This window comes from Lonchura striata, chromosome 2 (assembly GCF_050655825.1).
Source record: "Lonchura striata isolate lonStrDom1 chromosome 2, ASM5065582v1, whole genome shotgun sequence".
Classification (NCBI taxonomy): domain Eukaryota; kingdom Metazoa; phylum Chordata; class Aves; order Passeriformes; family Estrildidae; genus Lonchura; species Lonchura striata.
Genome location: NC_140704.1, coordinates 15,270,442 through 15,296,695, shown reverse-complemented (window position 1 = coordinate 15,296,695; position 26,254 = coordinate 15,270,442). Strand labels below are relative to the sequence as shown.

General features: G+C 39.0%; 1 protein-coding gene across 43 annotated transcripts in view; it reads left to right on the top strand.

Moving 5' to 3' along the window:
• SVIL (supervillin) overlaps window positions 1-26,254 on the top strand; it is a 133,041-nt gene that overhangs the window by 74,984 nt on the left and 31,803 nt on the right. For 9 of the 43 annotated variants that reach the window (XM_085564386.1, XM_085564401.1, XM_085564394.1 and 6 more), the window contains 14 exons: window positions 2,822-2,879; window positions 3,003-3,154; window positions 3,570-4,236; window positions 9,267-9,350; window positions 11,322-12,206; window positions 12,539-12,709; window positions 13,325-13,359; window positions 14,457-14,518; window positions 14,873-15,012; window positions 15,769-15,864; window positions 17,094-17,346; window positions 18,800-18,823; window positions 19,843-20,296; window positions 21,858-22,077. In XM_085564386.1, the coding sequence (XP_085420512.1) occupies window positions 2,872-2,879; window positions 3,003-3,154; window positions 3,570-4,236; window positions 9,267-9,350; window positions 11,322-12,206; window positions 12,539-12,709; window positions 13,325-13,359; window positions 14,457-14,518; window positions 14,873-15,012; window positions 15,769-15,864; window positions 17,094-17,346; window positions 18,800-18,823; window positions 19,843-20,296; window positions 21,858-22,077 (3,251 nt within the window). In that variant the 5' untranslated portion in view covers window positions 2,822-2,871. The remainder of the gene's footprint in view (window positions 1-2,821; window positions 2,880-3,002; window positions 3,155-3,569; window positions 4,237-9,266; window positions 9,351-11,321; window positions 12,207-12,538; window positions 12,710-13,324; window positions 13,360-14,456; window positions 14,519-14,872; window positions 15,013-15,768; window positions 15,865-17,093; window positions 17,347-18,799; window positions 18,824-19,842; window positions 20,297-21,857; window positions 22,078-26,254) is intronic. The other 34 variants (XM_085564546.1, XM_085564563.1, XM_085564462.1 and 31 more) reach the window with 17 other exon arrangements.

The window sequence follows — 26,254 nt, the reverse complement described above, 5'->3', positions numbered from 1 at the left end:
TGAGGACTACAATTACCAAAGTTAAGATGCCTCTTGACAGTTTACCTCAGAGGGTATCGTACCACAGCATCCTGCTCAATATCCTAAAATAAAGCCTCAAGTTCAGAGCTGTTTCTGACATGTGGCTGTTCTTCCTTTTGCCCTTAACTGACCAATGGTATTTACAAAGTGTGTTGCCATGAAGTAATCTAGATAAGGAGCTTTTACTGTGAAATTAATTATTTTAAGCTTCTTAGTCTTTTCTTGTGTGCTGAATCAGATTTTTGTGCTACCTTTTAGGTAGAAGTGTTGCTGGTTTTTAGCGCTGTCATGTTGTTGTGATGGTCATAGGAAAACATCCTATGGACAAATGGTAGCTGGCACCAACATACTCAAGTTGTAAACTAAAAAAGAGAAATGGTCACCTAAATTTGCAAGGGCCAACCAGTGTCCTTGGGAGAGAAATGTCTCCAATTGGTTTTTATGTTCTGAAGTAAAATATTTTATTTTACAAAAAGAAACCACTACACTAGAAGATTTTCTGCATTTTGTCTTCTTTTGGTTTTGCTTTTTATTTTTTGTACTTCTTTTTCCCTCCCTACCAAAAGAAGAATATTGCTGGAACTGCTTTCACAAAAAAATTATGCAGATGTTGGCCAACCTAGCTGAAATTACTTCTGTAATCTCAAGCTTGGAAAAAGTGTAAGGCAGCATAGAGTAGTCCATGCTATTTTTGTCCCATGTTGTTTGGGGAGGTGTTGGGAGACATTTTTCATTAGACCAGTGCTCTTTTTAGGACTGCAAAGTGGTAGTAGAATCTCTGGAACTTCAGCTAGCATGTAGCAAGAGAGTGTTGAGCTAATGCTTTAGGAGTTCTTTGGATGTTCCACATTTCTTGTATGTGGACAACTTATAGTCAAGTTTCCTTTTCTGGGGGTGGGGGGAGAGAAGACTTTCACTAATAAATGAAGCTGTGCTTTAGAGATTTACTGAAGCTGTGTAAATGACCTGTTCTCTGATGATGGTTTTGGTTACTGTATAAATTGGTGACTAGGAGGAAAAAAAGGATCAGGATTTGGATTAAATGTGATTTTAGTAACTGAGCTCTGGAGGCCTTTGACTTGTGTGAAGACAGACAATTATGGGTTTTGTTTTGACAGTGTTGTATATACATACCCAACAGATGGAACAGAAAAACTCTAATAGCTAGTGGAATATAATTAAACAGTAGATTTGAGGAGATGAGAGCAAAGTCTTTATGAGAAATCATTTTCTTTGGTGTGGATCTGAAATTAAGGCTGGTTTCAAATGGGTAAGTTCTCTGTTTAATACAGTTCCATTGCCAGCCCAGCTTGAGTAGACAGGGCACCAGGGGAAATTGTTCATGCATTGAGAGAAAAGTCTGTGAAAACACAACATAAGGGCTCATCTTTGCTTTGGTGTTGGTTCAGGCTCAGAATGTGTTAATTCTTGCTGATCCTGCACATTTTATCTGTAGTTCTGCTTTCAGGCTTTTCAGCACATAAGGTTGATGTGACAGTCAATGTCAACAGTATCTATGAGGTGTGAGCGCTGGTATTGAGTACAGCAAACTTCCTGGATGAATCAGCTGAGCTGGAACCTTGACCAAGCCATGCATGTTCAATTCTTGCAGTAGAGGGAAGGCAGAAAAGTTGCATCTGACCTTTAAAAGGATGGTGTTGCAATAATACTTATCTAAATATCTAGAGCAATGAGATCTGGTAGCAAGAAAAATAAGCTGGTATGTTTACCTCTGCAGTGGAACAATGTCAGCTAGACACTCCTGACTCATCAGGTGTTTTTGATGGCAATCTCTGCCAATTTATCAGGCATAGACTTTCACTTGCTTTAACTTTTGATCCCTGGGTCAACAGGGTTAGAACCCCAGAGGTGCATTGGCTCAAGAATAGGTGCACACAGCTTTCAGCACCACATTTGCCAAGGCCACAATACGGGGGTGTGTGGATGTGCATGTCTGTGTGTTAGGCACACCCCACCCCAGTCCACTGCTTCCCTGGGCAGCCTGGACAATTTCTCTTGCTGGTGGTAAGAAGTCACACTGCACTTACTTGTGTGGCACTCACTGCTCCAGTGTGGTTTGCACGTGCACATATGTGTGTATATATAGGCATTACTTCATCTATCGTGCCTCCCCTTGGTTCACTACTATTTTGTGGACTGAAGCAGCTGTCTGCTGGCACTTAATGCCAGCAAAGAGTTCAGGGGAAGAGCAGGAAAGCATATCCAATTAAAACTACAAGGGAAGTTAGCAAAGTAGCAAGTGATTAACTATGCAAGAGTACCATGATGGTGCATGGTAATTTTCACTTCAGCAATGAGTCACTGGGATTCTTTGGATTTAGTCAATATAAGGGTGTAGAGGAAAGTAAGGAAGAGGAGACCTGTTCCTTACTGTTTCTCTTTAAACGTAGTCAGTCCCTGACCTTTGAGTAGGCAGGGTAACAAGACTTTCCATACTACCTGGTTTTGAAATGGGTTACTAGCCTGACCTCAGCTAATCAAAATACAACTTGTCCAGTACATACTAGCTCTTGAAAACTGCTAGGATGGCATAGTGGATTTGGGATTAGCCTGGAAGTACATGGAGGGGAGGAGTACTTGGTGGTCACACCTATGTGCCTAATGCACTTTTGAAATCACAAACTTAATAAACTAGGAAAACAAGGAAAATGCTCATTTCCTAACAAAAGCTATTTCAAACTGCTGAACTTTATTTGACTGTTCCTTCTTATTCTAAAGCATTTTAGCAAGTTTCTGAAACTTACTGTTTTATAAGCTACATAATCTTTTGTTGTCTCAGTTTCAGAGTTAAGGAAACTCTTTGAACCAAACAACCGAGATTTTTTGGAAATGAAAAGGTAAAGGAAAAAAGTGTTTGGCCTGTAAAACAAAACACACAGCTTGTTTTGTTACCTCCTCGTAGAAATTCTGCCCTCCAATCTTCAAGATGCCTGTTTTCACATTTTTCACATATTTTTCAGAAAAGAAAGAATAGCTAGGCGCTTAGAGGGAATTGAAAATGATACACAACCTATGCTTCTACAAAACTGCCCAGGATCAGTCACACACCGTTTGCTAGAGGAAGATACACCAAGATATATGCGTGCAACTGACCCTTACAGCCCTCACTTAGGTAAGTGGCACATGGCAGTCAATCTTGCACTGCTGAATTCCTTCATGTTTGCTAGACTATCAGCCTAGGAGATCTTCTACAGAAGAGCTCTGTCAGGTTGTTGGGGTTTTTAAAATTTGCCTTTTAAGTCTCCAGTTGTCTTATTTGAAAAATGTTGATTGTTCTTAATGCTTTAAATTAACTATTTGAATTGAGAACTATTACTTATTAAAGAATTATTCCTAATACATATTTCTTAATTGTTTTTATGTGCTTTTGGAGACAAAAGTGCAAAAATATAATGTGTCTGTGCAGTCACTTTGATTTGTAAGAAAATCTTTTTGTAAGAAAGCTTTTAGTTCACTCAGTTCAAGAGGTGGGTAAGGTACTTGGAGTTTTGGAAAGGACTTGCTCATGTGTGTTGCACTTTTGACAGGAAGATCAAATGAAGAGGAGGAAACTTCAGATTCTTCTGTAGAGAAACACCCCAGATCATCCAGATACCGATCAGAAACCACAGGAGGTAATACAGAGCCCTTGTACAGTACAGCAAACATGGATGTCCAGGAACTAGAGTCAAAAGCAGAGAGAATAGCTAGGTACAAAGCAGAGAGGCGACGCCAGCTGGCAGAAAAGTATGGATTATCTCTTGAGTCTGATTTGGATTCTGACTACTCACCCAGATATACACGGGCAAGGAAAGATCCTGACAACGTGGAAAGAAAGGGAGTGAAAAGTGAAAGGCAAGATGATGAAAACAAGGACTATGGCACCCTCTATTTTTCCAGGACTGAGACAAAGGCATCAAAGAGTTCAGTTTCTGATTCCAAAGAGTACTCCAGCCGTGAAGATAAAGATGACCTCTCAAATGAAAAGGGTGTTAGAAAAGCAGATGACAGTGCCATTAGACAGGCTTCTGACCCTTCAGCAACCTTGGATAGTTCTGTCTCCCTTTCACTTTCTGGTCGAGACTCTTCCTGCTATAACGAAGTGCCAATGCCACCAAAGCAAGCCCCCCGAGAGTCCCTCCCTTCACCAAAGCGGGCAGCCTCACCGACCCACTTGCAGAATGACCAGCCCTTGCACAGTAACAGCAGACAAAGGTAAGTGTGATTTCTGTTTTTTGTTTTGCTGTAGATCCCTTTCTCTTAATCAGCTTCTGCATCAGGGTCTACAGTATTAATGAGAATGTATTTATTGCCCTTGAAGAATGTATTTAGTTGCTTTAGATGTCTCAGACTGGATTAGTTGGGTTTATTGTATCACAGTGTGTGTCTGATACAAGGAAGTGGCTATTTCTCTAATTAGCTATGTCCTTGTCACTTTATATTTATAGAATTTTTGCTAAAATTAGGCCCTTTGTAGGGAGGACAAACTAGAATTGAAGGAATTATGGTTTTAACTCTCCTTGGGTTTTGTCTTTTGGTTTTTTAATAACTTGTTAGAGCAAGTCTTTAACTTTCTTTCTTCTATATCTTGTAATTGTTGGCTGGGACCTTCCAAGTAGAGACAAGCTGTTTCTCAGTGAAGATTTGACTGTCTTTATGATGGCTTCTGTCAAAATAAAACAGTTTGCAAACTTAAAAGCTGAAGAGTGTCTTGAGCAGTTGAAATAATAGTTGATTTGTTTTCCTGATGTGAAAGTGTAAAAATCTTTTTGAACTGTGGTCAGTTTTTCAGATATCACATATATATGTGCATGAAGGGGCAGAGGGCAAAGTTAAAATTCTATGCTGAATTGCTTTGGACTTGACAAATTTACTATGGTAAGAGTAAATTACCAGATTCTTCCAAAAGGAAAAAAAAAAATTAGTTTCCACTAAATTTACATTACAATTTCTCAGTGTGGTATAGAAATACTGTCAAATTCTTATGCTGACTGAAACCAGTGTATGACTAAGAATTTTTTTAAAGTATGATTTTCTCTAAGCGCGAGTCTTTAATTTCTTGGTAGATGGATAGATAGAAAAGAATAACTGTAAAACCTTAACTTAAAATGTTGCAACTAAAAATGATGTAAATGAGAACTTAATTTTAAATATATGTGCATAATACTAAGTAGTGTTGACTGTTTTAAGAAACTGAGGTAACGGGTATAAACTTTTTATGCTTGGTGTAAGCTATTTATGCTTTCCATAGAGCACAAGAGTTTTTCAGTTTCCAATTGTGAGAAATTAGGAAAAAAAAGAAAGACACCAATCTGGATTATTAAAGAAGCAAATGCATAGTAGTGAGTAGAGACAGGAGTTTTGGGAAGAGTAAAGGGGCTCTTACTCAGCTGTGTAGAGATGAGGTTAGGAGGGGCAAGCTGGAACTGAATTTGGCAAGGGATGCAAAGCATGGCAAGGACTTTTACAGGTATGTTAGTTGGATAGGGAAGGTCAAAGCAAAACTAATAACAACAGATGAGGAGAAGGCTCAATTACTTTTTTGCCTCAGCCTTCAATGGCAACCTCTCTTTCCACATTTCATGAGTGGGTGGACAGCAGGGTGGTGACTGGGGAAGCAAAGTCCCTCCCACTATAAGAAAAAAAATCATGTTCCTGACTGCCTGAGGAAACTGAACAAAAATAAGGCTACAGGACCCAATTAGATTTATCCTGGAGTGTTGAGGGAATTGGCTGATATATCTCCATGATATCTGAGCAGTCAGGTGAAGTCCCAAGTGACTGGAAAAAGGGAAACATTGCACCCATCTTTAAAAAGTGTAGAAAGGAGGATACTGGAAACTACTGCCCTGTCAGCCTCACCTCTGTGCCTGGGAAGATCATGGAACAGATCCTCTCAGAAACTGTGCTAAGGTACATGGAGGAGAGGGAGGTGATTCGAGATGGCCAGCACAGCTTCAAGGCAAGGCCTGCCTTGAAGGACAGGCCTTCTATGGTTGACTGACTACATAAGTGGGCAAAGAAAAGGCTACAGATGTCACTGTCTGCTCCTGCAAGGCCTTCTACACAATCCCTCACAGCATCTTTCTCTCCAAATAGAAGAGCTGTGGATCGATTGTTCAGTAGATGAGGAATTGTTTGGACCACTGCATCCAGGGAGTAGTGGTCAACAGCTCAGAGTCCTGATGGACATCAGTAGCAAGTGGTGTCCCTTAAGGGGTCTGTATGGGCACCAGGGTTATTTCATGTCTTCCTCAATGACACAAGGGGGTTGAGTGCACCCTCAGCAATTTTGCAGATGACACCAAGACAAGTGGTTTGGTTGACACTCCTGAAGGATGGGATAGTCACCCAGAGGGACATGGACAAGCTTGAGAAGTCTCATGAGGGACTTGAGAAGTCTCATGGTAAGGCCAAGTGCAAAGTCTTGCACCTGGGCTGGGGCAAACCCCGGTAGTACCAGTAGAGGCTGGGGGTTGAAGAGACTGAGAACAGCTCTGCCAAGAAGAACTTTGGGGAACTGGTGGATGAGGGGCTGGCAATGTGCATCAGCAGCCCAGAAAGCTAAACATCAAAAGGAACTTGGTCAGCAGGTTGAGAGAGGTGATTCTTCCCCTCTGCTTCACTCTCTTGAGATCCCACCTGGAATACTGTATCTGTAATCCTCAGCGCAGGAAAGACTCAGACTGTTAGAACAAGTCCAGGGGAGAGCCACAAAAATAATCAGAGAGATGAAGCACCTTTCATATGAGGAAAGGCTGAGAGAGCTGGGGTTGTTCAGCTTGGAAAAGAGAAGGCTCCAAGGACATCTGATTTCAGCCTTTCAGTGCTGGAGGAGGTGATTATGAGATTGGGATAGACTTTTTAACGGGGACATTACTCTTTTCTGATAGCACAAGGAGGAATGGTTTTGAACTAAAACAGGGGTAGATTGATACTAGATATAAGGAAGAAACTTTTACAAGAAGGCTTGTAGAACACTGGCACAAGTTGTCCAGAGAGAAGGTAGATGCCCCACCCTTGGAAGCATTCAGGGTGATGTTGAGTGGGACCCTGAGCAACCTGACATAGTTGAAGTGTCTCTGCTCATTGCAGAGTGATTGGACTAAATGACCTTTAAAGGTCCCATCCAACTCAAACTATTCTGTGATTTTGTGAGTAAGTAAAAATATAATACAAATTACTGACTGTATTATTTCTAATTTAATATTTTTTTCTGGATCGGCTTGCGTCAGTATTTGCATAAAACAAATTTCCCCTAATTGCTGTCTGTCTTCTGAAAGAAACCATCTGCACCCACTAAGATGTGATGTAGTGCTTAGAGCAGCCAGAGTTTAAATCTAGGATTTGGTCTCTTGTTTGGATACACATGTAGGCAATAGCTGGTATTTTAAAAGCCATGTTGCAAAGAGCCCATTCTTTAATCCCCCTGACACTTTCAGTGTCAGTGTGCACTCCCTGGTACGATATTCAGAGATGTAAGAATAACCTCTCTGAAACTCTTGTCCCTGATTCTGAGTGGTAAAAAGTAATTGTGTCCGTGCAGTCCATTTAAAGTTACTCTGTGGTGGTCTCCTATAAAGCCATTTGCAAAGAGCAAAAAAGGCTAACTCCAGTTTTTCAGCTGGCTGCTGTTCTGAAATCACTTCCACATTATATACAGGCTATAAAATTAGTTTTGTTAAATTTAAATTTCCTGAGTTTAAATTGCAAAATAAATGCAGCTCGCTTTGGAATATATATGAAAGTTTTTGTGCTTCAGTACTAAGATTTAATAATTAATCCAGTTACCCATCACTGAGAGGGTATCATCTGACATTGCCTGCATTGGGCTCCTGAAATGGCTGATTAAATTCAAAACGTGGCTTGCGTTCTTCTGATTGCACTCTTCAAAGGATGAATGATCAAGTACAAATAATTGCTGCTTGGGCCGTGCCCACTATAAAAATGTGCCAAAGTACACATTAAGAGAGAAGGAAGTTCCTGTGCTTCAAAACAATTCCAGCTAGCTGCTTCTAGTCAGCTTCTGTGAAAAGGTTTTGCCTCCTATTTGGTCAGTTCCGTTAGGGATTCAAAACATTTGGAAAAACAGAAGGTGTTTCAATAGTTGGTGTTTGCTGCTCTAAGATAGATTTGGATTCAGTGACAACAATAGGTGAGTTCCAAAATTTAAACTTACTTGCATCAAATGCACTGTTATCTCCAGAACAGTTGTTGATTTGACCTTTCCCATGTATTTTTCATAAAAGAGTGGCTAAGAAAAATTGAAGTATATGACCTGGAGATTAATTTGGGGTTTTTATCCCAAATGGCTTTTCTCCAATGGAGATGTTCTTTCAGATGTAGCTAAAAGTAATGGAAAGCATCCTGGATGCTTGTCACCTCTGGGGACTGAGTTTGTCAATGTTAATGTGGCAGGACAGGCTGTGCTAGCAAGGTTAAAAGTACTTGATGTGTTTTACTCTTGCTGGGGGATTGTAGGTGAAGGTGAGCATTAGGAAAGTATTTGAGAAACTTTCTGTAGAAAGCTTGCAAACTCCCTTTCTTGCACTGCTGCAAGGCTTTTAAAAGCTCTTCTTTATTTCTATGCTTTCAAATCTAAAATCTGAACAGAATAAAGTCAAGGCAAGATTACATTAGGGGTCACTTTTTTCCTTAAGTTTTTACTTTTCCAAATCACCCAGTGACACAGTCTTTGACTTGTGCTAAGCAAGTGGGCGTTTTTGAAGCTTTGTGATGCAGGGTTACAAGAGGACAGAGGGATTCCAGATGCTCCTGAGAATTTCTTAGGAAATATGATGTAGCCATGTGAATTTTTCACTTCATTAAATTCCTATTGCTCCTTTGTTTTGGTTGCAGCAGTCTTTACCAGTCTAAATCATAAATTAAAGGACAACAACTTTTTCAGATGTCCTTGCACAAACTGACCCACAATGGCAAATTCAAAAATAAGGTTGTGTAGTTGCTTACACTTCTCAATTTTTGGACAATGTGTACTTGGTAAATTACCACTGCAGAATCTTTACCACTTAGCATACTTTGTATATGTTTGTGGGATTATATAATAATTTCTTCCCCAGTTTATCACCTTTGAATTGGATTAGTGTGCATTGCTTTTGTTTTCTAGAACCGTCCTCTGCAACTGAGGAGTCAAAAATAAAAAGGAGTGGGGAAGGGAGATTGGGAAAAATAATGGGAGCATGTGTTGAGATCTTAGAAATTACCTGAAGTTCTGTTTTCTGTAGTAGTGCAGGGAAAGCAAAACCTGAATGGTTTCTTCAGAAAGATTCGGAAGGGGACACACCTTCACTTATCAGCTGGCCCTCCAGGTATCATAAAACATAGCTGTGTGGCTAACAATCAGACTACAAACCCCCCTTTCTTTCCTTTTACTATCTATGTTTAACATTTGCCCTTAATTTTCCTTTAACAGCAGCAAGTAAGAAAGTGGATTTTTTTTTTTTGAGAATAAATGTTGAAACTTTTCTGAAGCATCTGCTTTTATTCTAACTTAGAAATAATTGGTATTATGATGAAGAAGTAAAAATTCCCCAAGCTTCTTCCACAGCTGCTATCATTCTGGCTTCCACTAGATTTTATAACTTCTTATTTTATCTCATTTTCTGCTCTGCAAACCAGCGTATTTTTATATTGTACACCATTCCATCTCAGCATTCCCTACAAGTACCTCCTTGACTTCCAAAGGAGATGGTACAAGAGAAGTAAAAAAAATTACATGGAACAGTAAAACATAATCTTGATCAAAGCTACAGGCAGCTGCTTTCTCCTGGTTTGGTAACATATACAGTGAGCCCACCATGAAAAGCATTGCAGGAAGACTGTTTTTCATGTTCCTGATTAAAGTAATTCCTATAACCCAGTACTAACATCGGTGTGGATGTTCTGGAGAATGCTTGGTACATGTAGTTCAAAGAATACTTCTTCAGATTTAACACAATTTATGTGCTTAAGCAGCTTTCCCCTCACAAGTGCATCAATCGTCAGAGGTAAGAAGCACCAAAATATTAGAAAGAGTGGTGTTTCAAATAACTTCGAATATCCTGAATTATTCACTTAGATAATTTGCCTTTTTTTCCCCTGAATCTTACTTTTTTTCTTAATAATCTAAACTCCAAAATGTCTGTTGGTAGCAAGCCTGGAATTGCACATACTTTGAGCTGGATTACTTACTTTCGAACAGTAGTTTGCTAGCTTGACTCTCTCTCTTTCCTCAAAACTAAAATTATTTTTTCATTCCCATTTGGGAGGAGAGGAAGTACAGGGCTTTCATTTTTAATACTGTGTGCATTATCTGCAGCCCTGTTAGCTGTCTGAGCCTAGCAGGATTGTGAAAGTGCTGGAGAGCTTTACCTGCAGCAATAGCCCCAGAGCGAAGGCTGCCCCCAGCTGCACGTGCTTGCCTCCCACTGTGCCGCTGTATTCCAATTAGAAAGGTTAAATAAAATTCTGTTTTGCATGGATGTTGCACAAGTCCAGAGGTGTTTCTAGAAAACACACTGAAGTAAGGTAACTTTTGGGAACAAGTGTTTTTTTGCAAGTTTGGCATGTTAGAATGTAATGAAACATTTTAAAACAGAATGCCTGTTTAAGTTTTTAAATCCCTTTTTCCCTGCAAGCTCTCTGAAGAGCAACAGCCATGCCATAGTTTTGCTTTTGGGTTTAGGACTTGCCCTTTCAATGTTTTTATTCACTTCCTGAAACAGGTTACACTACATGTGATTTTTCAGATGTCTTAAATGATATACAAAACCACAAGTAAACCAGTCTCTGGCAAAATGTCTGATGGGCTAGGTGGAGAGAACATGTTTTTTTCATCCCTTTCCCCAGCACATCGTCTTGGTACGATGTAAGCTTCCCAGTGTTTTAGACATCTTCAAATATCTGACTGCATACACAGCTGCAATTTCAGGCTGAACCCAACACTCTGATAATATAAAAAGCAGTTTTAATCATCTTGTTTGTTTGAGACTATGGGTATGTGCTGTTTGGTAAACATACTTGTGATCTTATGAGAACATGCTCTATGTTCCCAGAGCTTGCAGTTACCTTCTCAGGAGTCATGCATGTCCATGGCCCGTGAATCACTTGACTGTTTTTGAGCAGTGTACTGCTAAGACTTGGGGGGAGGAAGGGGTTGCATCATAAGATTGCTTTATTTTTTTCATGTATTGGTTTTTATTTCACTGTAATGTTGCTGTCTGTACCCACAGTAGGTGTCTGTGTTCCTTTCCAGATTGGGTATTGCTGTTCACAGCTTTAATCCTTTTTCTTTCTTAAAGAGTAAAAGTTAGAGAGAAATTGGTGAAAGAGGAAAGTGCTCGTGGAAGCCCTGAACTTGTCACAGACACAGTATCTCAGAGAAAATCCCATCCAGTGCCAGCCCACTACATGCCTCTTCAGACAGAAACGTCTGCCTTTGATAGGGTTATAAATCAGCCCATCAGTTCCGTGCGCCAGCCAATCCATGGCTATATTCAGCCTGCTGGCATTGCTCACACAGCTCAGCTGATGGCAGCAGAAGAACCAGCAAACAGCCCTGCTGGCAGCCTCCTCCCGACGGACAACGTCAGCCTCGGAGCAAAGTCCTCAGCAGCCGCTGCATCTGAGAGTGAAAAGAAGGAAGCACCTGGTTATGGAGCAAAACCTGCTGAAGAAGATTCCTTGGAGGGTGAACAGGCTTCCAAAGGCAGAAGGCCCATTCTGCCATCTGAGATTCGCAAGCAAGGGAAGAACCACGAAGGCCTCTTTGGCGAAGGAGAATTGGAGACCCCTGTGGGGAGTTCTTCCTTTGCAAGCAAGCCGAAAGTTAACTCAGAAGTTCAGAGGGAGTTGGAATGCAATAAGAGGCAGGCCCCTGAGCAGCAGTTTAAGACCCCTGAGAACGTAGAAAGGAGTGAAGCTGTTATGTACATACAGAGCGGATCTCTATTGCAGCCTGACAAGGCAAAGGCTCCCGTTTGGAAAGTGTCAACAAAGCATAAGGTCCTGACTCGCTCCATGTCTGACTATACTGTGACTACTAAGTTAGAACCTTTTAAAAGTAAGGAGAGCATGGAAGCAAATCCACCAAATGGTGAGATTGGCATGGTTGACACAAAAGTCTCTGTTGCCCAGCTCCGTAATGTCTTTCTGGAGTCTGCTAATGCCAACAAGAAAACGGAACTGTAGGTGACATTTCACTCGTATTTTCGTGTGAAACTTGCACGTCCTTGGCAAAATTACACCCACTCAACAGCAGTTGTCTTTCGGCACTTAAAGCACACAGCTTAGCTCTCACCAGTGTGTACTGGAGGCTGAGATGGTTTGAATCCTGCTTTTGTGCTTCTGCTTGCTAATGCGAGTTGTGATGTGGGGTAGCTGGAATGTATTCGTCTGCGCATGGAACCGGAGGAGCATGCAGAGTGATCTCTGGGGAGTTGTTGAGATGCTTACATCTATGTTTTACTTCTCTCTCCTATTTTCTTTCCTATGTGCTCTCTGTCGTGCAATTTGAAAGGGACTCTCGGTTTGAGATGTCAGCAGCAGGTAGTACTGTGTCTGCCAATGGGGACCGTGAAAGAGGGCCACGAAAGGCAAGGCGCTATTTTACTCCTGGTGAAAATAGAAAGACTTCTGAGAGATTTAAAACTCAACCTATAACATCAGCAGAACGAAAGGAGACAGATAGGTAGGCATGTACAAAGCTTATGTGTAGCATTCTGGTGCAGGTGGATATTAACAAGGTTGGAAAAAGATTTGTTCACATATTAGAATAAACGTTTTGCAAGGTTATTGTTTGTCTTTAAAAACAATTTGTTGTAGCTTCTTACAAAATGAAACCCAAACCCCTCCCCCAACAAAACCAATTTGTTGCAAGTTCCTTCCATTTGAAATAGTAAACAATGAATCATCATAAAGTTGTCTGGTTGGAATGTTAAATACTTTTAGCTTTATATAAAGGATTTCCTTTCCATCTACTCTGCTTTATCATTTACTCTCTTTGTAAACCACCAAAGATACCTATTTTATGTTAAAAAGTTGGTAGCAAATAATAGACTTTTGTTTTCTATTACAAGGTGAACTAGAAATCATTTTGCTTGACTGTATTTAAGTTTGGCTGCAATTGCTTGCATTTATGCTTTATTAAAGGATGTTCCCAAGTGGACACTGCTGAAACTTGAAAAAGAGATAATTTCTCCCACTCTTAAGACTTTGAGGTCCTGCTACTTCAGACTGAATTTGAATTTAATTTCTGATGTCTTGTTTCCAGCTAACTCTTCTCTGTTTGATAATTTTTCACTAGGTCAATTTTGTATGCAGAAATACCAACTGCTGACGGTATGTTGCTGTACTGTTTTCCAAGGAAGAAATGGGATCTGATGTGTTTTATTTTGTTGTAACTGAAGAACTGTTTGATAATGCAAACAAAATCCACTTGAAAATATCTTTACCTATGATATATAGTTGAGATACCTCATTTCCTTGGGCCACATCTGCTACAGAGTTGATTTCAAACTCATTTCCATTCCAAAAGTCTGTCTGTGGATACCAACTTCAAATGGGAGTCAAGTGGAGAATGGCTTGAAACTTTTCAATATAGTTGGGGTTGGATTTTATCCTAATTTAGACAATAAATAAGATAGTTGTTGGGAAAAAATTAATCATTGGTCAGTTTTAATCACTGGTCTAGGACTTATAATTTAAACAAAGCCTTTAGTAACAAAGCCTTTAGTATAATGTGAAACTGATGTTACTAACATGTTTTTTGGCTAAGGAAGTTGCAACTGCAGGTTATTAAATTACAGAATTCAGTCTGCCATCTTGCTTCTGTTTCCCTCTGTCACCCTTGGCAAGTCTGGCACAAATTAAGTAGGTAATCTCATGAGTAGCTATATTTAGATCTAATGCCTTATGCTATTTGAAAGCTGATATTCCTTGCAGCTCTGAGATGCTGGCTCGTGTATCTGGAGGATGCTGATTTCAGCTCCTGAGGATACCAATTTAGCCTCTGAGAAATGGGGACACAAGGTAATCAGAATGGCCAGCTAGTACAAGATAGATGTTCAGTACTCTTCACTCACCCTTAAGACAGTCTTTATTTTCTTAGTCCATGTGTTTTCATAGACTGATGCAATAAGTTTGATTAATCATCAGATGTTGTTTAGATAGTTTGAAATTACTTGAACTGTCTTGAAGACAAGTCTTTTGTTTGCAAATCATGTCAGACTACATGTCAGACTGTATTGCTCATTTGATGCAATTCATGTAAAAACACGTAAAGTTTACACAGCTGGGTTCACAATAAGTTTTTTGTTTAATGTGAGAAACAGCCAGCTTATTTGCTGGCTTGTAATCATTCATATTAAAAAAAATATTACTCTTAATATGAGATTGATTTATTATGTTCAGCGTCCTTTTTTTTCCTCTTTGTGTAGATGAAGAAAAATTGGATGACCGAGCCAAACTAAGTGTAGCTGCAAAGAGACTCCTTTTTAGAGTGAGTATTGCATTTTCTGAACAGGAGGTTGAATTAAACATTTCAAATACAGGAACCCAAAGTGCATTAGAATAAAGTATAATGCAGTTAACCAAGTTCAAGCTACATAACTTTTGTTTTTTACTTCATTCCCTACCTACACAGTAGACCTATTGCCTGTTTTAAGAATGTCATTTAGAGAGAAGTGTGTAGTTAGTTTTAACTCCATGTTGCATACTGTGTGGTTGCATCTTGCTTCTAATTTAGATATGGGCATTTGGGAACTTCACTGCTGTGCATGCAAGGAAGCTAAGAATAAAGTATTGTTTCAGAACTTTTCTTCCATGGTTTTAATTATGACATATGTCCCATTAGGAAATGGAAAAATCATTTGAAATGAAAAATATTCCCAAACCACCTACAAGAAGTTCAGCAGTGGAGAGAAGGCTGCGGCGCTTGCAGGACAGGTCTCACACACAGCCCATCACCAGCGAGGAGGTGGTCATTGCAGCCACGTAAGTGCTGCATGCCTTGGCTCTGCCTCTGCCTCCTGCTTTCCAGTCTGGGAATAAGCTCCATATCTCTGGCGCTTGTAACTTTGCAGCGAGGAAAACATTTATTGCTAAGGGCCTTGAGAACCACAGGGGAAACTATATTGAAATTCCTTTTCAAATGCAGAGGGACTAGTAAAGCATAACTTGTATGAACTGTAATTTGGCAGGAAGTTTAGGAACCTGTGGATTAGGTAAACGAGATTAATCATAGCATTGTTTCATAACCCAAATGAATAAGATAGTTAGAGCTGAGGGAACTCTGCACAATTTCTTATGAAATGTATATGTATTGGGGAAAACTTTTAACACCCTGAAATCTCAAAGGTACTTTTTGGAAATGCTTTTCTTGCACTGTACTCATATATCGTGATGTTTTCCTGAAAAAGGGAAAATCATTTTGGGAGGGAAATTAAGCAACAGTGAATTGAATGGATGTTCACCTAATGTTCAGCTCTTAACTTACTTTATGGGTTAAGAATAACTTCAAGAGACAGCCTGTTTGTTCCTCTAGGTTTTTATTTACTTTCAAAGTATTTGGAATTATTTTGCAAATGTCACAGCAGATAACTCAGTTAATTAAAAATGATTGCTGTTTGGTTTTTTTCCGTTTTGTTTTGGTTTGGTCTTTTCTGTAGTTAACACTTAATGTATTGCTTTTCTTAATGCTTTTTTCTTCTCTCTCCCTGTGACTTTTCCCTCCTTGGCAATTCTTTAAAGTGAAACTACCCCTGCTTCACGTTCTGTGAATACCCACACAGTAGTGACAAGAGTACCTAGTCCCACTGTAGTTAAGAGCACTGTACAACCTACCAGGTACTGGGGGGGTAAACATGCATGTTACATGGAGCACAAGATTCCTCAATAGCAGATGCATCTTTAAAGTCTTGAATGCCTTTTCAATGTGTCAAGTGAATACTTGTTTCAAGAATATTTAAAACATTCATCACCTTCATTTATGTTTGCATGATAAAGCAATGCAGCTTTTTTTTTTGTCAAGCGTCTGTTTTCAGGACCCTTCTAACCACACTTAACCTGTTGTAGAAGCATATTCTTTTTCTGAAAGAAATTAACATGCATGTGAGCAAATCTAGCAGGATTCTTTTTGCTCTTGTAATTTTTTTGTATGGTAATGTCATCCTGAGATGAAAATAGCACAGCTGAGTGCTTGATTTCACAAGCAGTACATGTCCTTTGTCTGTCTCTACATGTATTTTTTTAGCTTGCAAAATTAAAGAAAATATAAGAAATTGCACCACCTATAGGTAAAGTTGCAGAATATTGTTCTGAATGAGAGAATTTTAGCAGAGGCCATGGCAGAAAAAAAATAATTAGAGAATACTACTAATTCCATAAATGTGAAAGAAGTTGAATGATAAAATATTTTATAGTAAAGGTGAATAAAATACTTTATTGTAGAGACAAATGCAGTTACAGCTTTTATGAATGAATATGTCTGCCTTCAGCATTGGTCAATCTTCAAAATCAATGGACTGTGTTTCAAAACTAATTTTTGTTATTGATTTATCCCAGATCATTCAAAACAAAAGTCTGAATTCCATTCCACTTCAGATTAGAAGAGTCATTGCAATTTATTCTAACTAAAAAGCAGCACAAACTTGGAGTTTAAGTCTGTCTTTTAAATGTCTTTTGTCATATATGGTCCACAAATTGCTTTCAATAAAATTGAACTTTATATAAATTGCACTGTAGGACCTTGAAAGCATCTTAAATGTCTCTCCATAGCTCTGTGCTCTGTATAAAGAGATTGTCTGTAAAATCTCTCTTCAATCTTGAGTTCCCTCGTAAAAAATGTTGTGTCCTAATCAAGTGAATTCATGAATGAAAATGTAACATTTTTTTTAAATCTTCGACTGTTGAATTAGCATTTATCATGCCAATGTTGAACCACTGCATACCCACTTAGGCTGCTACATTACATTGGCTATTGTGCTTCACGTGCAGATCTTCTGCTTCTATCAGGTTGAGATTTTAAAACTGCACAATTGCTTCTCCAAAACTGATTTCCAGTTCTGCTTCTTCAGCTTGCAGGCATCAGCACACCAAAAAATTTTAGCTAAAGAGGAGATAAGAGCAGCCAAAGAGGCGATGGGGCAAGATCAGTCTGAGGAACCAGATTCTTCCACCTTAAGCTTGGCAGAAAAGATGGCTTTGTTTAACAAACTGTCTCAACCAGTGTCCAGGGCCATCTCCACAAGGAATCGGGGAGATCTGAGGCACAGGAGAATGAATGCTCGTTACCAGACTCAGCCAGTCACTCTTGGAGAAGTTGAGCAGGTAAGTGCCATCATAGCTCTTTTGCATTTCTTTTTATTGGTGAAAAAAAGCTTCAATGTAAGATACCATAAAGGCTGGCCTTTCCTTTACTCTGAGCTACACACAGAGGAAAACGTTTGTCAGGAGGCTGTCTTCTGACATTGAACATTCCCTGAAGTGTTCAAATTTTTTGATATGGTTTTCTTTTTTTTTTTTTTTTAAGTAATTTGAGAGTAACTTCCTGCCTAGTGCAAGTTGTACCTTTCACAGTGTGTGTCACTTCCACTAGAATATTACATGTTGTCTAAAAGTAAATTCCTGTTCAAAAGGCTGAAAAACTGAGACACACATCATTTTGCTTTAGGTGTATTTTCAGGGCATTCTGGAGTTTTGTTATGTGCAATTTTCAGGCTCTTTCCTGAAAGCACAATATATTTTCATTATTAGTAAGGACATAGTCTGTCATTTTCCTCTGGGAGGAGGCATTGATTTTTATCTGTATTTTTTCCCTAAAAGCAGAATACTTTTGAAATTCAGGAAGTCAAAGAGAAATTATTTAATGTGCAGTGAAATTTGGCTTCCTGTTCTGGAATACTTCATCTAATTGGAACTGCAAAGGAATGTCTTTTTAGTAAAGCCTCAGCATAAAGTGGCCCAGAAGTGGTCTTTTAGATCTCTTCACAATAGCAGAAACAGCAATCCCTTTGCATCACAGCTTTGAAAAAAATCACTTTAACAGTGAAGCACAACTCCTGTGCATGTCATATTTCTATGTATTTGGATAAATCTGAATATTAGAAAGTTCCTACCATTTTCTTTCTATATGCTTCATTTATGATTATTCATTTTCCATATTTTATAACAGGATAGTGAGAAAGCAGGATTTCTCTAAACATATTGGTGCAAAGCTGTACAGATTACAATTGTACTTTATGGCTACTTCGGTTGCACATGAAGTAGTAATAAATGCTTGCAGATTTATTTAAGCAAGATTTCCAGACCTTACATAGTCCTTTTTCCATTCACTTCTCACGTGCCAATCACTGCCACAGTTTGGCTCTTTAGTGATTGTGTCACTAACTTGTTTGGGGGCCAGTGAATGGAAAAGGGCTGAAGCAGATGGGGAAAAAGTGAGAGTCATGTTACTTTATCAGACTTAGAGAGCAAGCAAGGAAAATCAGAGGAAGCATGTTGTGTCATCTTTGTGAACCTAGCAAATGAAATCTAAGAGTTGACTCTGAAGCAAGCTCAATGGGAGTGTATTTTCAAAAATACTTTCTACAGTGAACAGTTCATTGGTGTGTTGGGGGGTTTTGAGATGCAGGTATGGTTTATCTAGGAAGAAGCAAAAGAGAGCTATCAAAATAGATAACTAGAGGTTATATTCCTAAAATGAATATTTGAAAATGGAAATATCTTGTAGGTAAAACTGAATTCACTTTTCTGATCTCCTTTAAATTTCTAATTCTGATAGATGCAATGGAAAAAAAATAAACTGGTAACTATTTTCTTAATCTTGCTTTGGAATCTTTGAGCTAACATATTCTTTGCTCTGCCTTCCAGTTTGCTTAATGAATGACTGTTGTCTGTGCTTTGTGGAATCTGCATGCACATTTTAGGTTCTGAGCTGATTTCCTCCTACTGGTGTGATCTTTTTTGTCCTTTTGCACACTGTTCACTAGCTATGCAGTTTAAGAAAACAAAAAAAAAACCTTCACTAGATGTGTATGAGGCATGTTTGTCACTCTGTTTCATAGCTTTTGTGTTCTTTGGAGAAGATAAAGGAAAGCTCAGAAAAAAAATGCATCTTAACTGCATCTAGGAAAATTTCACAAAATTATTATGTTAGAAGAGTAGAGAATTGTTCCACCATGGGGACTGGCAGAATACATTTGGAAGTATTTTTAATGTGCTTCTTAGGCTCAAATACTTTGCTCATGACAGCCAATGTTTATATTTGAAGAAGTTCTTCGTGAAGGTGATTTATGTGGAGAGAGCATCAGGAATGTCTGCCCTGGGTTAGGACAGCACGGAACTGTCTCTCCCTGGCACTGAGTGGTCACCATAGCTGGGAGCTGCAGAGCTGTGTAAGAGCAGAGCTGTGCCAAAGCTAATGAGTCCTGCTGAGATGCAGAGATGATTAGCCTGGGCACATGGCATGTCAGCCGGCATCTGGAACCTGAACTAATTCCTTCCCACACTGCTGCAGGTCCTGAGCCCTGACACGATGTCAGGTTGCATGTTCCACACACGCCCCTTGTTACTAAAGGTCTTGCTGTTCACATGCAGTTGTTTTTACCTTGGGTGGAATAACCCATCTGCAGACAAATAACAAAGGCATTGTTGCTTTCCTTACCTGTTCTAGTCTGTACTGGTAGAGCACAATATTTACATGAAGCATACCTTGGATGAACTGTTGTGATAAGGCTGGTTTTTGGAATTGATAATTTTACAGCTTGTAAGTCCTATTTGGCTTCTTTGGATTTTTTTGTTTGTTTGTTTTTTTCCCCTTCATAGGTACAGAATGAAAGTGGAAAGATCGCTCCCCTGTCATCTGCAGTTGCAACATCAATTTCAGCCATGGCCTCTGCCCTTGCTCCGTTGTTCGGGGACCTGCCCGGGAGAGGCAGCGCTGCCGCGAGGTTCCACCCTGCAGCAGAAAGCTTGGACTCGTCAGGAAAACACACACACAAGTCAGAGCAGTGGCAGCCCTCAATGGAAGCACTAGAAAGCAGAACAGCATCAAAGAAACAGGAAGAAGAAAGAAAGAGGTTTCTAGCCCATGAAGCTAATGAAATTAAAAAGTACAGCTCCTTTGAGGATGAAACCACACATCCCGTTCCTGAAAAAACAGGAGATCACCATAAAGAGACAACATACAGCTTCCTCAGGAAGGGCAGCTTGGAACTGTTTGGTTCACAAGCACTTTTTCAGCCTCTGGAACAGAAGGAAATCGATACTGCCATGCAAGGTAAATGGGAAGACAAAAAAGGCCAGGCCTTTGAAGAAAAGGTGGATTTGGAAAGTGTTATGAAAAGCAAGACTTGGCAAAGAGGTCTGGTAATTGCTTGCTGTTGATGTGGTCTCATTCAGCAAATGGTGTTTCAAGCTTTATCAAGACTGGTTACATTTCCTTTTTCTAACACTGCTTAGAAATACAGAAGTATCTGTCAAGTGTTAAGTTTTACAAATAGAGGGGTTTTTTTTATTATTCCTTAAATTTTTCAGTCTTTAAAGATGGCTCAGTTTTATTCAGATTTATTTACTTTGAAAGAAGTGGTATTACCTGCTGAAGCTAAGATATATTCTTTCTGGTTTTGCCCTTGCCCCTACCCTCCAAAATCTAGAACAAACTAAACTTGCTGCTCTGAGTCAATTATCTGCCTTTATTTTTTGTCTTATTGTGCATATAGAGTTATGAATTACCTACATATGTGCATACATAACTAGGAGTGGATAATTTTCAGATAATTAATTTTCCAAAACTAGTATTATTTTCTCTTTGATGTGGTGATGAAATACAAACCAGGAAATTCTCAAAGCAATTACATTTTTATATGCATGGCATAATTTAAACTTAAAAAATAAACTTGCCCATCTTTAAATAAAGTACTTTGGAAATAAACAGTGATTTATGTAATTTCATAAATCCTATTGTCCTGAATTTAGAAGGATGTTTTATTCCTTTCCTTTTTTATTGGCATGGGTGACAGGATCGCACTACCCCGTAGCACTAAAAGCATTTTTGTGTTCATCTTGTGAAGTTAATTTATTTTGAACTTAATGGTTTTCACACAGGCATAGAAAGATACAGTTCTGCCTGTATTCCTCTAAAGCAGTATCCATTCTGTCCAATTGGCCTTTGATGACTGCAGGGGAATTGGACACTGGAATGTAATAAGAGCAGTCATATATCAGAGGGGTGTTGTGCTTATAACTTTTCAAAAAGAAAAATGAAGATCACTTATATTTCTTTAAGGATAGCTGTAGTAGTGCATTTATCTTTCTTCAGGGCAGTTTTTTCCTGTGGTTTAATTGCAGCTTGGAAAAACAAACCCAAAAGAGCCCCCAACACCCTCCTAGAAAATAATACCTCTATTAAGCTATTAAATGTCCTGGTATGCTACTCAAGCATTAAACTGCTTTACCAAATATTTAATTTTCTTGTTTAACTTTTGTCTGCTTCTCTTCCCCTGGTCTTTGTTCCCTGTTACTTTCATCTGTTCGTTTTCCTGTAGGTGTGATGAGGGAAGCAGCAGGTTGTGCCTCACCCATGTGGAGTTCAGACCTGTGTGTTGAACATGAACATGATGTTCTGTGGCTTCATGTGAACATCAGTCACAAATGGCTAGTCCCTGCAGCAAGTAATGCTGCACAATTGATCTTTGTGCTCTAGCTCAGCCAGAAGTTTCTCCCTGTTAGAATAGTATGTGATGTGAATGTTTAAAATACAGATTTGCTTCTTCAGTGTTAGTAATGTAAAGTGTCTTTGAGAATAGAACTAATTCAGCACTTCTCTTTTGAATGGGCAGACCACGCTGAGCTTTCTTCTGAACTCACCAGCACATCAGCCATGAGGACAGTTTCACAAACTGCAGCTGCAGCATCCTGTAGACTGCAGGAGCTCTCTGAACAATTGGAAGGCAAATTTTATAAGAATTCCTGTGAGATGTTTTCCATGGGAGAGAGCAAAGCACAAACAGCTGAGGATGTCCTTGATAATTCCAGCAAAACTATGTCAATTAAGGAAAGGTACTTAAATTTCTTTCTTTTTTTAATGATCCCTATAAAAACAGTTATTATATTGATGATGATATAAAAAGAAGCTTTAAAACTGTTTCTAAAAAAGCTAAGTAGTGATTATTAGGCTTTATTATTACTAACAGCAGAAACATGCAGCTAATCTGCCTGACATGCTTATAAAGCAGATGCTGGTGAATGAGAATTATCATTCAAGAGAACATAAAAACCTGATTTTGAAAGAGCCACCTGAATAATCAGTTAATATTTCAGAAAATTAAACCTGAAAAATGTACATGTTCTAATTACACTTATATACTCAATCTACTTCTCCAGGTTCTGCTTTCAGTTATACAACAGGTGTAATGTGATTCTGATTTATTTTAATAACCATTTCTTGTTGGTCTACAGGAGTATAAGCTGACTAGAAGGAGTCACAGATAGACTCTCTCTGATATTCCCCCACTACTTCAGAAGTACTTGGTTGCCATTTTGACTTCTTAGAACTTCCTGTAGGGATTTAAAAAGGATAGTAAGTTGGACAGGTTTATAAGAGTACTAGAAATACTTTTTCCAACCCAAGAGCACTCTGATCTGAGGCAAAATGTTATGTCCTGCACTTGGGCAGAGAGTGGGAGTTCAGGATTGAAGTGCCAATAGCTGCTATAGTACTTGAAAAGGTTTTCCTAACTTAGTTAAAACTTTGAGAGTATAAACTCAGTCCCAAACTGGTAGCAGTCCAGTGAGTGAATTACAATTATTTGGCCTATCTTTGTTTCAGTTTTTCTGCATGAGAGCAGAACCAATAAATGAAAATAGCTGCCTGATTAAACTTTCATTGTGTAAAAGTATTCCCTCACTTAATGAGGGGAGTGTGATATTAGGCAATCTGAATCTATTTTCTTTTCTTTTAAACATAATTCCAAAATTTGTTTCTCAAATTCATGTGTTTCTAGGAGGTATGTGAGTCATTCTCATTTACAGAGTATCCTCACTCCCTATCAACCCCTTTAAGCAAGGAGATGCAGGGGCAGCTGCAGCAGCTGTGCAGTCCTAGTGCCCTTTTTGAAGGCTGTACTTAACCCTTTTCAGTTTACTGTTGTTTTGTTTAAAGCAACTTTCATCCCCCTCCCCATCCCCCTCCTCTAAATAAGTCAATTGTCTTGGCAGATGAGGTTTAAGACCAGCAACTTCTGGATTATAGGTGGTAAATGATCTACCATCCCTGATCCTGGTGGAGAAAAAGAGGTTGGAAGGAAGAGACAAATTTTAATAGCTGTTTCAGTCCTAACTTTAATGCCCCAGCTGAGTTGAACTCTTCAGCAACTGAAGCCTGTCAGTCACACAATCAGGAACTGCTTTTATTAGGAATCTGAGACTGTCTACTCAGTCCCAGAGCTGACAAAAGAAAATACCTTCTGTCTTGTTTGTATACCCTGATTCCACAAACATCTGTAAATGACTGAGCTCGTATCAAAATGTTTTAGCCTTCCAAAATACCACAGTAGTCTCCTTCTTGTCCCAGAATTAAAAGACTACAACCACTGTTTCTTTTCTTGGCTGCAGTTCATGCCAAGTATTCATAAACATCAAAGAACATTTCTGCTAAAGATTAACTATTACACTTGGATTTCTTTTTCCTTTTACATTTACTAACTTCATCTTCCCATCCAGTGGATTTTTCTGGCTGTGTCAGACATTCTTTCACCTTATGGAAGAACAACTTTTCCACACATGAAATAGTATTTGGGCAGGATGCATGATTGCTGGTCTGGATGAAAGTGATTTTCCACAAAGACTTGCTTCACTGAAATAATACTATCCTCGTAGAGTGGATGTATGGCTGGCATTTTCAGAATTGCCTATATTATATAGAAGAATGAAAATAATGGGTTTTTTTAAGGAGGAAAGACACCTATACTCTCTTCTTCTGTCTCTGTGCTTTTATTGAGACCAAAGGCCATCCTGTCAGCTCCACTGTAGAAGTCAGCTGCATGCCATGATCACCATTTTAAAAAGCTGCATCTGATTAATTTCTGGTTAACCTATTACCATCATTCTCACTTTCTCAGGAAAAATCTAGCCTAAACATAGCCTAAACATAGTTTTCAACCTTTTTTGATGTATGGATGCCTGAGCAGCACTTTCTTTCACAGTCTGGTTCCCACTATATTGAATTTATGCACTCTTTTAACAATCAACTTCCTTTCTGTAGTTACATATCTCATATTGCCCTCCAGGATTTATGATTTATCCAAAAAGAACCAGTCAAGTGCAGCCAAAGGAGAACATGTGAAAACCAAGCCTATGTGCAGTTTATTCTAGCTCAAGGAGACAACTAACAACTAAGATATTAAAATATTGCCTCAGAAGAAAGATGTGTCATTTTGGACATTTTCTGCCAGGATTTTTGTCAAGGCCTTTCATGCAACTCTTTTTGTTTAGGCAAAACCATTGTTCAGATCTCACTTCTGTTTCCCTTCAGTATTCACTATCCAGCATTTTGTCTTCAGCTCTGAAAGCTTTTGCTTTGAGGCCACCCTGACACCTCTGGGATGAGGATCATTCTGTCTTGATGTCACACAGTCTATCTCAGTAGCAGGTGAAAGAAGGATGCAGAACAAGCTGTCAAGGATGGCAGATACACTAAAAGCTTTTTCTTTCAAGAAAAGAGTAGAACTTATTTTCTTCATATTGGAAAATGAACTTTTGGAGGTAAAAGCAGTATGTCTAAACTGTGAAAGTGACTAATGGATGATTGTTCATTATTTATAAAAAGCAGAAAACTAGAGGTATTCAGTGAAACTAGTAAGCAGCAGGCCATAAACAAATCTAAGGATTAGGTCTAATATTCACCTTATTTTCTAAGACTTTCCAAAGAATCAGCTGTTCTGTACTGCTGAGCTGGTGGGCTTACTTTTAGGAACCAATTCAGTAGTTCTTGCATCTTTATTCATACGAAAAGGTGTCCCCCATTCAGTTGTTGCTGAGTCAGGGCAGTCTGACTTTATTGCCACTTCCAGTGTTCAAAAGAAATGCATGGCTTTAGGTTTTACACAGCAGTGAAGTTTTTATTGGCATACAGGCCATACATGTTTATTTTTAATGGTGATTTCATTGCTCAAAACAGGCAAATGTGTGTTCTCACTTGTAGGAGTCAGTTGTTTCATTACACATACCAGTGAAGAATGGAGGGCTACTATGAAACCATCCTTATGGCAGAGAAGAAAACAAAATCTCCAAAGACACTGAAGTATTCTTAGAATTATAGATTTTTCTCTCTCTGATCAAGCAGGCTGTTTGGATCAAAGGTCTAGAGTAGATATCCTGCGATAATGTTAGCTTAAAAAAAAAACAAAAAACACCACTTTTTTTCCCCTGCCTGCTATGCTGAGTAGCTGTAAACATTTTTAAAAACAAACCCAGCTTAGACTAAAGCTGACCAATATGCCTTCCAGCTTCAATTATCACAGATCATTTCTGAGCAAAACTGACTTGAGAGAACACAGCTACTGAAGATAACTCTTTGCATGGTGGCAATTCAGTCCCATCTTGGTCTCCTCCACAGTTTTACACATGCATGGACGCACTCCAGAAGATTAGTTCTGGGCAGTGAAATCTTCTGTCCTTTCTGCAAACAATGACCATGACCTCAGCTCCTTATTCTGAGTCCTTCTCACCCCTACTCATCCTGTGCTGTGAGGTATGAAGCAACCAGGCAACATGAAGCCTGCCAGCACTGCCTGCCTGGGCAGGAAGAGAAGAAATAACTGCTTTCTTGGATACTAACATTCTTACTGCCGTTGTATTCTGTAGATTTACTGTTTTCTGCATTCTTAGTTTTTCTCAAGTGACTGCCTTAGGCTGGACTGATCATCCCCAAATAGGTCAGTAGCATGGCTGCACCCCCAGGATTTTTGCAGGAGGCAGCTGCCTGAAACTTGGCTCCTGGCTAGATTTCCTTGGTTCTACCCTTTCCTTCTCCTCAGAGTTTCCAGACAAGATTTGCTGTGAGGGTGACTGTAATCACATCTCTGTAAAAGAACTTCGATTATATCTTGTGGTCAGAATAAGTTTAACTACTCAGCCTGTTCAAATATTAATAGGGTTAAGGGTTTGTATAATTCTTACTGAAATGCTGTAGATTTGAGAAAGGTGTGTCATAAGACTTAATTAAAAGAAAAAATTA